General features: G+C 52.8%; 5 protein-coding genes across 5 annotated transcripts; 3 read left to right on the top strand and 2 right to left on the bottom strand.

Moving 5' to 3' along the window:
* Positions 1-59: 59 nt before the first annotated feature.
* PHYSODRAFT_505313 (hypothetical protein) lies at positions 60-1,790 on the top strand (the record flags this gene model as incomplete). The annotated part of the gene is made up of 2 exons (XM_009531059.1): positions 60-500; positions 549-1,790. The coding sequence occupies 2 exons, from the start codon at positions 60-62 to the stop codon at positions 1,788-1,790; spliced, it is 1,683 nt and encodes a 560-aa protein (XP_009529354.1).
* Positions 1,791-1,882: 92 nt separating this feature from the next.
* Positions 1,883-3,475, bottom strand: PHYSODRAFT_561350 (hypothetical protein; the record flags this gene model as incomplete). Its single annotated transcript, XM_009531060.1, has 2 exons — positions 1,883-2,213; positions 2,264-3,475. 2 exons carry the CDS (start codon positions 3,473-3,475, stop codon positions 1,929-1,931), a joined length of 1,497 nt encoding a protein of 498 aa, XP_009529355.1. The 3' UTR covers positions 1,883-1,928.
* Positions 3,476-3,919: 444 nt separating this feature from the next.
* On the top strand, positions 3,920-6,560 carry PHYSODRAFT_509438 (hypothetical protein; the record flags this gene model as incomplete). The annotated part of the gene is made up of 7 exons (XM_009531061.1): positions 3,920-5,023; positions 5,110-5,202; positions 5,293-5,750; positions 5,815-5,950; positions 6,027-6,218; positions 6,290-6,346; positions 6,426-6,560. Coding segments are annotated over 7 exons (2,175 nt in total), but the record flags the coding sequence as incomplete, so codon positions are not given.
* An 821-nt stretch (positions 6,561-7,381) lies between these two features.
* On the top strand, positions 7,382-9,715 carry PHYSODRAFT_510213 (hypothetical protein; the record flags this gene model as incomplete). Its single annotated transcript, XM_009531062.1, has 3 exons — positions 7,382-7,931; positions 7,996-8,600; positions 9,521-9,715. 3 exons carry the CDS (start codon positions 7,382-7,384, stop codon positions 9,713-9,715), a joined length of 1,350 nt encoding a protein of 449 aa, XP_009529357.1.
* A 278-nt stretch (positions 9,716-9,993) lies between these two features.
* Positions 9,994-15,015, bottom strand: PHYSODRAFT_333840 (hypothetical protein; the record flags this gene model as incomplete). The annotated part of the gene is made up of 3 exons (XM_009531063.1): positions 9,994-10,194; positions 10,257-10,348; positions 14,946-15,015. 3 exons carry the CDS (start codon positions 15,013-15,015, stop codon positions 9,994-9,996), a joined length of 363 nt encoding a protein of 120 aa, XP_009529358.1.
* Between the last annotated feature and the right edge of the window lie 683 nt (positions 15,016-15,698).

Here is a 15,698-nt window from a genome sequence, read left to right on the forward strand (position 1 = left end):
GCAGCTCAGTCGCATTTCTTCCTTCAAAGTCGCAGATCGATGCGTCATTTTTGGAGCGCATGGACTTCTACCCTGTGGACGAGGACACCCCGCTGCTGCGGCCCGACGCGTCGCCACGCAGCGACTCGGAGCTCTCGTCGTACCCGGAGGCCGTAAACAGCGGGGACTCCCGCACCTCTCGCCGCAGCCAGACGCAGACGACGGAGCTGCAGCTGAGCGTGGACAAAATCTCCTTCCTTTTCAGCCCCACGGCGCGCCCCGGGTACGGCAGTCCAGGCAACTACAAGAGCTTCGCCGATGTGCCGCTCAACGGACCGCTGGAGGACGACGACGAGCTCAACATGCTGGACCCGTACTTCGACGTGACCCCGTCGCGACTCCGTGTGGCCTTTGAAGGTGCGGGGCCCGAAGGAGACGGGGAGCTGTCGTACGAAGGGTTCCGAGCAGCGTTGGGGACGCTCGGCATCCGATGCTCGGACGACGCGGTGTTCTTGAAGCTGGTGCAGAGCATTGACAGACTGAAAAGTGGGCGCATCACGCTGCAGCAGTTCGACGCGGCAGTGCACCGCCTCAAGCTGATGCACATGTTTGATGAAGGGGCGGTGCAGGAGATGAAGACGATCGGCTACCAGCAAGCGTCCATGTCGGTCTCGGACTTCTCGAGCACCAAGCTGCAGAGCTTCGTGCTGCGACAGGAAAACTTGCACGAGTTCTTCACGGCGCATCGACCCGACTGGGTGAATGTGCGGTGGATCAATCTGGACGGACGCGACAGTCTGAACCTCAAGAGGCTGGCCATCAAGTATCGTTTGCATCCGCTTGCGATTGAGGACACGATTGAAGGTCACGAGCGCCCAAAGTTCGACCGCTACGATGGACATTTATTTCTCGTGTTCCCTGTGCTGAGGCTGCAATTGAGGCCGGATAAAGGGCTCCCATTGCAGCGCAAGCGTAATCGACTGTACTCGTGCACGCACCAAGGAGACTCGCACGGCACACCCTTGCCCACTCTTTCCAAGGAGAGGCGAGGCTCGTTCCACCGCAACATAAGTGCTGCCACTGACGACACCGAGGACGAGGATGAAGATCCACTCAAAGTCTGGATCGAGCACGTATTTATCTTCGTCGTGGACAATGACACGGTCATCACGGTCAAAGACGGCGGCGACAGTGATATCTGGACCGAGCTGAATCGCCGATTGGCCGTGCCATACTCCAAGCTGCGGCATAACGACGCTAACTTCCTCGTGTACTCGGTGCTCGACGTGATCGTGGATCAAGTGACAGGCGTTGTCGATTCCATCACGGAATGCCTTATTGAGCTCGAGAACCAGCTTGATCAAGAGCGGCACCGTTTTGACCTGCGCTCGTTGCGCCTTCTGAAGAACGAGCTGTTCCGACTTCCTCGGTTGCTTAAGCCCGCACGCGAGGTGCTCAAGAACATCATCGAGAGCAAGGATTTCGACGCCACCGTGACAGACTACGTCCGTGACGTCCACGATCACGTCGTTCAGGTGCTCGACGACATCGAGCAACAGCTCCAAATGTGCCGCCAGCTCACGGAAGAATACCGCGATGCAAAGGCGAACCAGATGAACTACGTCATCTACACGCTCACTGTGGTCACGACCGTCTTCCTTCCAGGCCAATTCCTCACTGGCGTTTACGGCATGAACTTCGATGACATGCCGGAACTCCATGAGCGCTATGGCTACGCACTCTTCTGGGTCTCTGCGATCGCGATTGCCGCGGCACTGCAGCTGTACTTCCGCTACAAGCAATGGATCTGAGGTGTAAGATCCTGAAGGATACACTACTGTGATAAATGTGGAGGCCACCTTCCAATGAACAGCGTATTCAAAACCCCACGTACTCTCAAGCTACGCACTTTGCAAACAAGATCTTTATTATATGTAGTAGCTGCCTATCTAGTGCTTCTTGCCCTTCTTGCCCTTGCCCGACTTCTTCTTGCCCTGCTGCTGCTTTTCACGCTCCTCCTCAGCCGCCAGCTCTTCGCCGAGCTGGTACGGCGACCGGAAAGACGCCGAGATATCGCTGGACGCAGCGGTAGCCGCTCCCTGCATGCGAGAGCCAAATCGGCGCTCCACACCCTCGTTCTCGGAGGTGTCCCACAGCGCCAGCACACCCTTGGAGCCGCCGACACCGAGCATGAACGGCGAGTCCTGGTAAAAGGCCAGCGAGAACAATTCGCCCTGCAACAATAAAATACAACAGTCAACTTACCGGACTTCAAACACCACACGATGCTCCAGCAACTACGTACCACGTTCATCTCCTTGGAGGTGACGCACACAGGCGAGTTATCTTTGAGGTCCCAGAGCTTGACAGTCTTGTCAACGCCAGCCGTCGCCAGCAGACCAGGCACCTGAGCAGAGAACGAAATGGCCGACACGGCGCCAGCGTGGGCGTCGAAACGGAACAGCGGGGCCGAGCCGTTCATTCGCACGTCGAAGCCCACAACAACACCGTCCTCCGAAGACGCCACGATGGTGCTCGGGTTGTGCGGCGCCCACGCGATGCTCTCCACCTCAGCACTCAACTGGAACTTAGAGAAGGCGTCGGGCTGACGGCCATCCAGCACCACAATCGTCCGGTCAAACGACGCACTCGCGAGCACCGTCGTCTCGGCGGGGTTCCAACGCACGCTCTGCACCTTGTTGCTGTGGTGCGCCATGGTGTACAGGCACTTCTGCGTGGTAATATCCCACACCTTGACAGTCGAGTCGGCGGAGCCACTAGCCAGCATGTTGCGGTGGCTGCTGTTCCAGTCAAGCGACATGACGGCGTCCTGGTGGCTGCCAGGCTTGAGCGCCGTCTTGCGGTTCTTCCGCCGCTTGGAGATCTTGGGCATAGCCACATCGCGCAGGTCCTCGTCCTGCTCGCCACCAAGCGTAGCCGACGGCTCGAGCACGTCCAGCACATTGAGGTCCCAGATCTCAATGCCCGGCTTGAACGTTCCTACCGCAACAAAGCTGCCGTCCACGGGTCCAGTGCTCGGGTCCAGCGGCACCGGCGCGCAGTCCATCCAGGCCATGGTCAGCGGGAAGGCCGGCAGGTTGATCTCGTGGTGCACGTACAGCGCGCCGTTCTCGTCGTCGTAGACCTGCACCTCGAGGTTGCTGAAGTCCTCCTCCGTGTTGGCCACGAGGATGACGCTGTCCGTGGGGCGGATCTCCACGTCGTCCTTGTCCATCTCCAGCTCGTCGTCCTGGTCGTCCTCGTCGTCCTCCATGGCCACGTTGCCCTCCTCATCAGGCATGCCGTCCTCCTGCTCATCGCCCTCCTCCTCTTCCTCCTCCATGGCGCCACCGCCGCCGCCAACGTAGTTTTTGATCGCGGCGTCGTCGTCCTCCTCGTCGTACTCGTCCATCTTGAAGGAGGCCGGCAGTCCGTCGCTGCCCTCCTGCTGCTGCTCCTGGCTCTGCTCCGCAGCGGCAGCGTCCTCCTCGGCCATGGCCGCCTCCATGGCGAGCTGCTGCTCCTCCTCCTCCGCGGTGGCGGCCTCGCGCAGCATCTTCATCTCGTCATCCGTCAGCTTGAACTTCTCGGGCATGCGGCGCGACGCGCCCTTCGGGACCCACGCGAGCGCAGAGATCATGGCGGCCAGGTCGATGTAGTCGGACGAATGGACTGTGAAGCGCTTCGGCCGCGAGTGCAACGCACTTTGGCCATCGATTTCATCACCCGTCAAAACAAATAGCATGTAGCCATGCGATGACACGCATGCACAAATCACAAAAAAAAGTTAGTCAGCACAATATTTGTACCGACTAAACTTTAGTCTGGACTACAATATTGCTGCATCATGGCGTCGCTCGACACGTTGACCAGGTAAGGAAGGAGGCTACGCTCGCTCTGCTCTTGCTCTGCGCTCTCGTCGCCTCTGACCGCTCTACATGTCCGCAGGAAGCTGGAGGAGACCCACGGGGAGATCGTCCACGTGCGGGGCGAGGTGGTGGAGGCGCTGCGCTCGTTCTACGCGTCGTCGTCGGCCATCTCGGCGGCCGACGCGGTCAAGATCGCGGCCAAATGGGGCGCGTCGCACGCGTTCCCCATGGCGGGGGACGACGCCGACGCCTCGGACCTGCAGGAGAAGATGCGGCACCTGAATGTGGCGCTGCTGGACGCCGTGGACCGCCTCCAGCTGGACGAGAGCGGCGAGATGGCGCCCGAGGCGCAGCTGCTGCTGTCCTTCACGCAGCGCGAGCGGCTCAAGAAGCAGGTGCAGCAGTCCAAGGCCATGCTCACGCTGATCGAGCAGCTCACGGAGATGGACCGGCTGCTGGGCGACGTGGACGAAGCCATCGACCAGCAGCGCTTCGTCGCCGCGTCCGAGAACGTCGCGGAGGTCGAGAGGCTCGTGCGCGAGCTAACGGAGGCTGAACAGGGAGAAGGAGGCAACGTGGAGGACCGGAAGATCATCCGCGTGGTGAAGCTGCAGCTGCTGAGCAAGAAGAACCGACTGCTGAACCAGCTCGCGAGGTACTTCGCCTGCACTGCCGTGTGGAAAGACGGCGCGCTGAAGGTGACGGCAGGCTTCGTCGAGAACGAGTTTGAGACGACAAACGTGTCGATGGAGGAACGACGCAGTGATTTTTGGAGAGCGTGCGATGTTTTGGAGATACTCACGCCCAAGTTGAAAGAGATCGCTAAGGCCGTCTCCCAGCACCTCATCAAGCCCATGCTGCAGATGCCACTTAGCTCAGTGCAACTGACGCGCGACGACAGTGGGGTGGCACTGAGAATTGTGGCTCAGGATGTGAATGTCGACGATTCCTCGGCTGAGAGCGAGGTAGAGAGCAAGTGTGCAAATGTCGTGAGCGTGCTTCAGTTCGTGCACGCGGAGTTGTTCGCGGGAAACGCCGAGTTGATGAACCAGCTCGGGGATTTCATGTGGAAGATCCCTGGTAACCTCGAGGCACAGCTCATGAACCTGCTACAGGATAAAATCCCACAGGATGCTGCCGCGCTGGATGCATACCGAGATGTGCTCGTTACCACGGTAAGTCTTGTCAAAAATGTTGTGCAATACTGTTGGCTAGCACAGTTAATGATAGGGACTGAGTATGTGCTGTTTCTCACGTCTAGGTTACGAGCTTGGAGAACACGTTAGTAGCGATTGGTTTCTCGGCTAGCAGCAATAGTCAGCTGCGAGGATTCGTCGACCAACTCAACCAGTACGTTGCAGCTCATTGCTATAGCTCAACGACGTGGTTTATTGAGACTGATGCTCTTATTGCTCTCAGATTACACTGTAAGAAGCGGCGACAGGCCATTTTGAGCCGTGGACGCGATCTAATGCGTCAAGGCTACCATGATTCTGTTAAAATCACTGGTGCCACGGAGAAATGCAGCCTTAATCCAACTGGAGGCACTGGCAAAAAAGGAGGCAAAGGGGGTTCAGGAGCGAGCTCCTCTCTCGTCAGCTCTAACGCTGATGATGTCGAAAGTAGCTGCTTCCAGATACCTGACTATCGTGTGACTGTATGTGCGCACGAAGTGGTGGAACTGGCGCACCAGACCCTGGTTGAGACATGCACGGCTGACGCAATGAGCGCGAAGTTGCTTTTCCAGACGTCTCGAGATCTATTCTTCCTGTTCCGGACGATTGTGCCCACGTTATACGAAGACGATATTGCGAATGACTCGCGGGCCTGCATGCTTTATCACAACGATTGTCTCTACATCACGTATCACATGCTCGTTATCGGGCATCTCTACAAGCATCGGTATGCATGGTAGCTCTTGACATACGTACTTTTCTGTACTAACTCCATACGTGCTTTGATGTAGGTTACCAGCACCGCTCAGCCAAACTGCCACGATGATCGACATGGTACCTTCGTTTCGAGATGACGGCGAGCACGCACTGACTTCGTATGTCACTGCCCAACTAGACGAGGTAGCATCTGGGATGAAGACCCTACCGGTACGTTTACTGAAGCGGCATACCAGTTGAATCTTTGACGAGTTACTTAACTTGCGGTGACATATTTCCGGTGTAGTCGCTTGGAGCCCTCGATTCGGAATATGATATGGAGCTTGTCGAGAGCTTCTTGAAGAGTACACTCTATAAACTGAATGGGATGAGCTCCTCGTGGCAAGAAGGGTTGCCGACAGCCGTGTACAACAAAGTGATGTCGCGGATGCTTGAGCCTCTTGTAAAGAACGTTGTGAATGGCATCTTGAGTCAAACGGTAAGTCATATGTTGCGCTCGTGTGCTACCAATTCTCTGTCTAACGTTAAACTAATGTGTTCAAACTGCAGAAAATTTCCGAAAACACTGGAGCTCACCTGCATCACTTGCTGTCATTGCTTCTGGAGGTAAGCATTTTTCGTAAAGAAAAAGATCTTGCTAGGCAAAGTCTTTGTATTCTAACTGCTATCCTTTTAATTTGAGCAGTCTGAAACACTATTTGCATCCCCCGCCCAAGCCGCGAAGCATGTTCCAAGTATCGGAAGGCTCTCGAAACTCACTGCAATTCTGGTACAAATGCATCGCTGTTTCCTCTCCAACCCCTTGAACATGCGTATCTAACGATTTCTGTATGTGTTTGTATACGCCTACAGATGGATCCACTCGCAACAGTTCGTGAAAAGTTTGACAGCGGAATCCTAGGCGCGTTTTCATCGAAGGAACTCGCTGCTCTCGTCAGGTATGCTGCCATGCAGAAGTATAATTGCATTTCTTTCTCGTGTTGCTAATGAAATTATCTGTGTCGTGTGAAGATCGCTCTTCCGCGAGTCTCCGGAGAAGAAGGCATTTCTACAGGAGCTGCTCGTGGCTTGAGTAGCCCCAATAGGTGGATCATCCATAAAAAATGAAATTACCAAGACCAAAAGTCGGACGCCTTCCTGTCGTAAGAAACACACAAAAGTTGGTTCTGTGCGTGTGTCGGCCCCCAAATTAAAGGGCCAAAAGTTAGAAACTTTTCTGCTGGCATCGCTTTCGAGAGATACACCATCTTGTTGTTATGGACAGAAAATCCTTGCTTAGTTCGATAAGGAGAGTATCTTGCACACTGTCCTCCATTGTCCATCATGACAAATATGGTACAATATCGTGTCCGTTCGGACACAAGGAAATTAACAGCAAAATCTTACAATAGGATCTGTCCAATAGAGTTCCGCGATGTCAGTATTTTACCCAATCAGCACACCGTAAATTGTACATGTTTGAGAAAGGCCAACTTTCAGACAGTTCGGACATATTTTGTCCGAACATCATATAAATATTTGATATTTTCATAGTAAAGGTCAGTAAGTGAAATATTGTAAAAATATCGTCAATATTCGTACATATATTAATTCCGAGAGGGCCAGACAGACGAGACAGCAGAGCCACTCAAGAAACGACTCATGTCGACGAAGGCGCTCATACCTGGGAACTCCCAGCGGGCTCGCTCGACGGCTTTCAACGCCTTCGAGCGCTTCGCGGTCGCGGAGGGCTTCAGCGCCAACGCCATCTATGAGTTTGTAGGTGGGGACTCAACGGGGGATATTCTGTACATCGTTCTCGACAAATTTGCAGTGTATCTAGCATTTAAGGAAAGCTCAAAGGGCTCGCTGCTGTCCAAGAACTCGGTGGCTAGCTACTTTGGCAACGTCAAAAACCACCTACTGGAGCTGTTTCCTGCTCTAAGTGCTGTGGTAGGTCGTCGGCTACAAAAGATTGCATCGATCCTGGATAAGTACTGCTCTAAGCGAGGCACAGACTTCACGCACCAGGCCCCACCATGCACCAAAAGCGATCTGCGCTCGCTCAGTTTGGCGATTTTGAAGGGGGCAGCTTCTCCGCAGGACTACCAGGATGCAGCCCTCCTCAACATCCTGTGGTATTTGTTGGGTCGATCTTCAGACACTATGTGTCTCATGAAAACCAGGTCGCCGTTTATCCTGGTAAGTGCATGTGCTAATAATTTGCCTAATTGTTTTTAACCTTGTTTTTGTATTGTGTTTGTGGTGGTACACAGGTGGGTGTCTGTTTATCACCTTTAAACGAATGAAGTCCGCATCGTACCAAGGAGCGTCGATATTTCACGACCCAAACGATTTTACCTCCTGCCCAATTCATGCTCTAGCGTTGGCTACATTTATGCAGTCGACTCCAAGCGAATTTCTCATGGATCAGCTTCCCCGAGATACACAAGAAATCCTGCCTACTGAAATTGGTGAAACACATCTTCGCGAACTGCTCGATGCGCGTACCGGCCCCCTGCCAAGCCCCAGCAAGGAACCGCCGATCAAGAAAGCGCCTGCAAAAACGGCAAGCGTCCCTGGAATCCACGCGTATGTCAATCGCGTGCTGCAGAAGTGGGCTGCCGTTTGTCAAAGTGAAGGTACGAACCTGACCCCAGGGCTGTCGTCGCATTCGTTTCGCCGTGGAGCTGCCCAAAACGCGAATAGTGACAGCAAAATCAGCACTCCTTGGATCCTTGACCGTGGAGGGTGGAGCATGAGTGCTGTGAGCAAAGCGTTCAACTACATAGTAGGCACGACGCAGGAAGACCAAACAGTGGGAAAATCGTTAGCTGGATGGGATCTTAAAGCTACGTCGCGGCAGAGGTCCGAAAATACAGTACTATATTGAATTTAGTGCGAGATCAGACCGTAATAAAAATTACAATTCAGCAAGGAGAAATAATAAAAATTGCCGCAATATAAATATACTGCTCTTCAATTTGAGGCATTTCTACAGAAGAAATAAACCACTTTCTGTGCGTCATAGGATTACAGAGTCGTTTAGAAACACTTTTTGGGGTGTTGCTTTAGAAAATTTTGCATGGTGGATGCTTAAACAACCTACCGGTAGTAATGCGTGAGGGAGATATATCTGGATCTTGCTATATATCGTAAATCTGGTGTAGTGGATTCCAGGGTTTCACCTTGGTATCACCGCAGTTAAGGGCTCGATAGCATGTCGCGGCGGTGACCCACGCGAGCCACAGGTAATGGGTTCACCGCATCATGACCAGTCAAGCTTCACACAGAAACACTTCATAGTGTGTGCACCTGGTATGAGGCTACAGACTAAGCATTTTGTATGATCAACTGCTTCGCGGACCCACTTCGCTTTTTCTCCTACAATTGCCTCAAAGGCGTAATCACTACATCAAAACATTAAGCTCAAGTCCCTAGTGGATTGCCATCCGCTGCCGTTCCCTGATGTGATGTGTTCGGCGGGATTCACTACATCTGGACGTCATTGATGTTCTGCCTTGCGTACATATTGGTTTCTAAAGATGTTGATTGCCCATTATGGCTTTTACTACACCTTAATCGTTGCGTATATAGACCTAACTATCATTTTATGACGTACTTTGCTATGTTTGGCGCCGTGCAACCTTTTTTCATATTAATTGTCAATAATTGGTACAATACTGTATTGTATTGGAATCGTTGATCTCCAATAATAAAAATTAGTATTGCAAAACCCAATTATTTATTGGATCGCAATTATTATTTCGGACCTCTGCGTCGCGGCTACCTACTCTTGAGGACTTCGATCCTCTGGTTCTGCACCGGATTCGCCTGCTCCAAGCCAAGCTTTTCTCGGCTGCGACGGGTTTCACGGACAGACTCAGCTTGCGAGACGACGTAGTCGACGTCCTCACTGCCACCGCCATTCTTCACTACCCAGACAGAGGAGGGCGATGCCAAGGGACGTATCCTGAGTTCGGGTCGGGAGGCTGAGGCAAACGTACTTGCTTTCCTGGATGCTGAGCATGTCAAAGCAAAATCGCACGGCACAATCGTCAAGGTTCTGAAGCGTATGGACGCAGAAGGTAAGCTCAACGACCGCATCAGGAATTACCAGCGTCTCAGGCAAGAAGGTAAGGATCTAGAGGACGCCCCGGTGCACGTGCTCGAGACCTACAACGATAACAACAAGTCGTAGACGAAGGCATTGGTAGCAACTGTGTTAGAAGCGTCTTACCATTCATACGTTCATTAGCCGAATAGATATCTACTTACATGAGCTTCAATACACGCCCGCTCCGCCACCTCGTCCTCCGAGGACCAGCCGCAGTACGACCCGCCGCCCCGCACGGCGCCAACGTCCCGCACGTCTTGCTGTTGTTGCTGCTCCTGCTGACGGCCGCCACCACCACCTCCTCCTCCTCCACCACCTCCTCCTCCTCCACCACCTTGGCCTCTGCTCGCTGCTGCTGCTGGCCTCGAGGGCCGCCACCCCGCCCGAGGACCAGCCGCAGTACGACCCGCCGCCCCGCACGGCGCCAACGTCCCGCACGTCTTGCTGTTGTTGCTGCTCCTGCTGACGGCCGCTGCTCTCAGGCCGGTGTCCGCCAAACAGCCGCAGTCCGCCTGTCCGCCCGTGCCAGAGGAATGAAAAAGATTTATGTAAACCACACTCCATGGACCACATTCAATAGGATCGAATTTCATAGGTTGTCCGAATGTCCGAGCTGTCCGATCCTGTCCGAACCTGTACGGTATGGTGATTGAAAAATGTAATATGTAACATAGAAATTGTTGGTTTCTTCCTTAATTTTAGGACAAAAATCACATACTTAACAAAGGGTTCGTGACTGAACTGAAGGTCTCACCGTCTATGAAACCTGTTTTATTCTCTGCTTCCTCCAAGTTTAGTACCACCGTTTGTGTTGTTGTGTCCATGTATCTCTACGTTGTACGATTGCCACGTACTTCGAAGTAATCGAGGCAGGGGTTCCAACAAACACCTTTTAGGGTGAAAACGAAACGAGATGGGGCGCCAGCAAAACCAAACGGGCTCCAGCAAACAGAAACCGCGGTTTTGGGGCGCCAGCAAACAGATTTGCGGGCGCCGGCAAAATGGATTTGATTTTGATACAAAGCCAGGGGTCGATCCCTGACCTTTTAACCATACAGAAAAGGCGGCCCGTTCACAAGTCCATAATACACTGTAACTATCTCCGAGCCCCAGTGAATTACGGCGATTCCATAATACATATAACACCCACGTGTTAATATGAATCAAAGCATACTGTGTTTTACGTGTACATGTAACGAAAAGACTCCACTTGTTGGCACCACGCTCTTATGGCAGCTTCAGAATCCAGTAGTTCAGGTCGGCATAAATAACTATATCTATTATAAACATTATTGTTATAACAATACGACCACGATAACTCGCGCCGACATAAAGTGAGTTCACCCAGATCCGTATAAAGTCGGCGCGAGTTAATGTGAAGCCACCCAGATTCGCATAAACTCGCGCCGGCTTAAAGTGAGTCCACCCAGATTCACATTAACTCGCGCCGACTTAATGTGAATCTGGGTGGCTTCACATTAACTCGCGCGAGTTAATGTGAATCTGGGTGGACTCACTTTATGTCGGCGCGAGTTATTAATAATGTGAATCTTGGCAACAGCATGTAGCAGCTAGGCAACCAAGGTGCGAGACCCAGGGCGTACTGGGGCTGGAATGTCCGTAGGTGACTTCTGCCAGAAATAGCCGTGGGGTAGAAGGCGAACTGCAATCAACGTCAAGGTCCTTACAGCGTTATTTTCTGGTTGCGACTAGAAACGTACCTGTACGCACAAGTAAGTAGAACTACAACTCAACGTATAAAGTGTTTTAATTAGTATGTTCAAGACTACCGCGTGACGGCCGCGGAGTTGGCTTACAGCTCACCCGGCAACAGTAGCTATAGCGTGACCTCATAGTTCAAAATCGCGACGAACGCGCCGCGTCCCTCGTAGAATCACAACAGCTTACAAGATTACTTAGGATTTCTGTACAACTCACTAACAATTGAGTCAACCTGTAGAATGATTTACAGTTATGAAACCGCTGGCACGCTCAAACTACCCGCACAAAGCTATTATTACTCGTAGTGTGGACGTATTGGCTTTGGTTATGATGGAGCTGGAGGGCATATCCTTTGTCTACGGACTAAATCATGTATTTACTCACCTTTCGGCTCTATACGATAATATTTTCTTAAATGTAACTAAAAGTAAACAACACGCGCTGGTGCATCCGCTTTGACGAGCAAGACTGTAGATGCCATGGGTTACCCAAAGTATCTATGCGTAGATGTTATCATTGCTACGCGTCAACCGTTATAAGACGTTGCGATAGCAATTGAAATGGCTTCCATCCATATATTCATCACCATTTCTAACATCCAACATCGCTGCTTCACCTGATCTACTAGACTAGCCGACATTGTCTCGAATACATTTTATCGATGTTTCAAGACTAATGTCTAGATTAAGCACATTTCTAAGATTTTAGCTGATACTTTGATATAGTACATCATAGCTCGTTAGTGCGTCACATCAAATAGTTATTCCACTACGTACCAAATGCCTTATCGCATGCTGGTTCAGCCACGTGACCATGTTTGCCTAGATTAAATCGTATGTGCAGTATGTCCCAACGCGGTGAAGTAGTCACGTAGGCGTTTGTACGTACTTCTAGGGTGGACCGCTCACGGATAGGCCTACCGGGACGAGTTTCCGTGTTCAACAAGTACGTGTGGGCATGTAAAACGTGCTAAAGTTGCCTAGTTCGAGTTGACGAAAGGACGAGCCAGAAAAACGGCAGCTTCACTTTGAAGATGGTCATGTGCAAGCATTTCTTGAGCTTAAGCCGCGGCTGATAGCTCCACCAATGCTGGTCCACCGACTTCTCATTCCCTTTCCATGAGAGTATGGACTGTACGATCGATGGTTATTTCTAGTCTGTGTTGATATAGAACAGCCGATTAATACATAAACCTTCTACAATCGCATAACATACCGTGCCACAAGGAGCTCTTCCTCATGAGTTAAACCCTAGATAATTTCCGATGAAGACAGGTTACATCCACCGTGCGCAGTGATGCGCTCACCTAGTGTACTGCGTTTTGCTGTTAGTGAAAGTTACTAGACACTAACTCACTGTTACCTGTACGTTTGCTGACTGTAAGTAGACGAGTAAGTAAGAAGAGAATACCATTATTTATTATTTATATTAATGATGTCATTTATACCTACGGAAGAGATCTAAACACTCTGCTCCCTGGAGGTCCGTCTTGTAGCGAAATATATTCGGGCCAGGCCGAACGCAGCTCTGTGTCTTCAAACGCACCGATCGTCTCGATTGGAGTGTGACGGGCCAGGTTCCAGGTCGGTCTTTCCCACCCTACCCATTTTATTAGACACAGCCGCTGCATATCAACAATCTTACGGGCATATATGCTTTCAACAACAAATACAGCTCCGTCATCGCTGCTAATAGAGGTTCTCGCCTCGCTATCAGTTTTGTCTGCTACAGGAGAATCCTGACTGTATATGTCAGCAGGACGACTCGTCGTAGCAACTCGTATGGGGATGTGACCATATCGGGTTTGTTGTCAGACAAATCTTGGTCAGGTTCATCGAACCCCAGCGATAGGCTGTCAGGCTCCTCGATTTCGGGAAGTTGGTGGACGGAGCCCGTGAATTCAGATAGTTGGAGATCGGAATCTCCAATGTGCGGGAGGTGGCTGGTAGAGCTTTCAATTTCAGGCGACGATGTCCGTCCAGTAGTCTTCCGTTTTCAGAGTCTCTGCGTCGCGCCCGCACTGTCGTTGACAATGACTGAGCTGCGCCAGGGTGGAAGTTTTGTGAAGTGACTTCTGCTATAAGGTCAGGGGCGGAGGCAGGTCGTTTGGGGGGGGGGGATCGAGAGGGGGGCAGCCCCCCACAAAAAGTACTGCTTCTCTGTGAGCATATTTAACAAGTTTCTCTATTAGGTTTTTAAGCTGACACCAGGTCTTAACGCTAGCATCGCTCCAGAATGCTTAACTTTAGCAGATTGCTTCGTTTATTAACGTTGCTGCTCAAATTTTCGATTTTCATCTTATATCCATGGATTGACCAAGCTCGGTTTAATTTCAAGAAGTCGATCACTTGAGTACTAATTGTTGATAGCTCATCCACAATGCTGCCAATATTGCCCTGCACGCGTCTTCCTGGTGATAAGTTTGAGGTGTTACTTAATTCTGAGTACACGTCACTGTCTTCCGAGTAATTCCACATAAATCTGATTTGTGTGGAGTAGCGGCCTCACAGAAATCGCGGAGTTCGTCCTCGCACAAACCCGACGCGTCCAATCTGCGGTCGTGACGGACAATTTCCCGGATCTTGAGTAGCGTATCTTCGAATATAGAGCCCAAGTCTTCGCAAGCTTCAGAGTTAGGGGGTTGAGTGGGCGCTTGTTCCTTGTCTTAGGGCGTCGGTTGTTCCTTGGGCGTGCGGACTTATCGGGCCGGCGTTTCCTCGGAGACCCCGTTGGGCGTGCGGCGTTATCGGGCCGGCGTTTCCTGGGGCTTGTTGCGTGGCGTTATCGGGCCGACGCGGGGTCTTGTGCGCAGCGGTTATCAGGCCGTGCAGTCCTTCGTCTAGGCTGCGCGTTATCGAGCGCCTCCTAACCGGTATACGTTTTACGTGCCTTCGTTTCCAGCACGGGGTTTGAGGGGGTGAGTGCCCGAGCCAGCGAGCGACGGGGGGGCGCGTGTTCCTTGCGGCTCTGCTTGCCGACGCTTGGTGGTTTTCAAGAACCTGGCGATCTTCCGGAGGGGAGAGGTCTGAGTGGTTCAGAGAAATTTCGGGACTGAGTACTTACCCTATCCTATGCCCTCACTACTGGCTATTCCCCACTACTGCTCGCTAAGCCTATCGCTCCGTGCCTATCCTTACTTCTGTCGTGCTTGCACTACCGTCCTTCAACCTGATTTACGTAGCATAATCAAGACTTGGGCTTGACGGGGTTTCTCGACGGGGTTTCCTCGACGGGATTTCCTCGGCGGGATTTCCTCGGCGGGATTTCCTCGGCGGGATTTCCTCGACGGGTTTTGGGGTCGACGGGGTTCGCATAGCCGGGCGTGCGAACCGGCTCGTCGAATCAGTCAGGATCCGCCTGATTCCGCAGCTGGTCTACGTGTCGCACGGTCCATCACCCCGTCAACCTCCCTGGCGATCTCGACGCGTCGTATTCCGTCCGCCTCGTCGGCTGACATCACTCTCGGTCACTCGTTCCCTGGTGCGCGACATCTCGTGGGGCGCCATTCCACATCCGTCCCGCTGCCACGCACGCGCACTCCCCAAGTGGGTGTGCCGTCGCAGAACTCGCTCTGCGTCTGTCGCGCCCCGTCCTACTGAAGCTTCTCCCGTCGCCGTATATCGCCGTCGTTCCTTCCAAGTCCACGGTTCGCCGCGACGACGTACGCGCTGCTGATATAGAGGTGGTCGATGACGTGCTCGATACCGAAGACCTCGAGGCAGCCGGCTGCGTCGTCTGCGCGAGTGGAGCGCACCGTCCTCATCCTCCCGCGCGTCTTCCCGCTTCCAGCACCTGGCACGCCAGTTCCTTCGGTGGCGGCTCTCGTAGCCGACGTGCGCGCCCTCGCCCAGGAGAATCGAACGCTTCGGGCTCAGTATGAGCTTGTGTCAGTGAACAATGCCGGCTTGGCCGCCCACGCCTCCGTGCTACACGATCGGGACCTCGCTCTCCTTTGCCACGCCCGCGAAGGCTATCGGGCGGGTGTGGTGATGCTCGAGCAGGCGCTCTTGTCTCGCGAGCGCACTGAGCGGGCCAACTCCGAGCTCGAAGACCGCGTGCTTGGCCTCCGTGACATGGCGGGCCATACGGCTGCCGCCGAGACACAACTCCGGGTGTTCAAAGTCTCGTCGGAAGAGAACT

The sequence above is a fragment of the Phytophthora sojae genome (genome assembly GCF_000149755.1).
Source record: "Phytophthora sojae unplaced genomic scaffold PHYSOscaffold_5, whole genome shotgun sequence".
NCBI classification, from domain to species: Eukaryota; Oomycota; class Peronosporomycetes; order Peronosporales; family Peronosporaceae; genus Phytophthora; species Phytophthora sojae.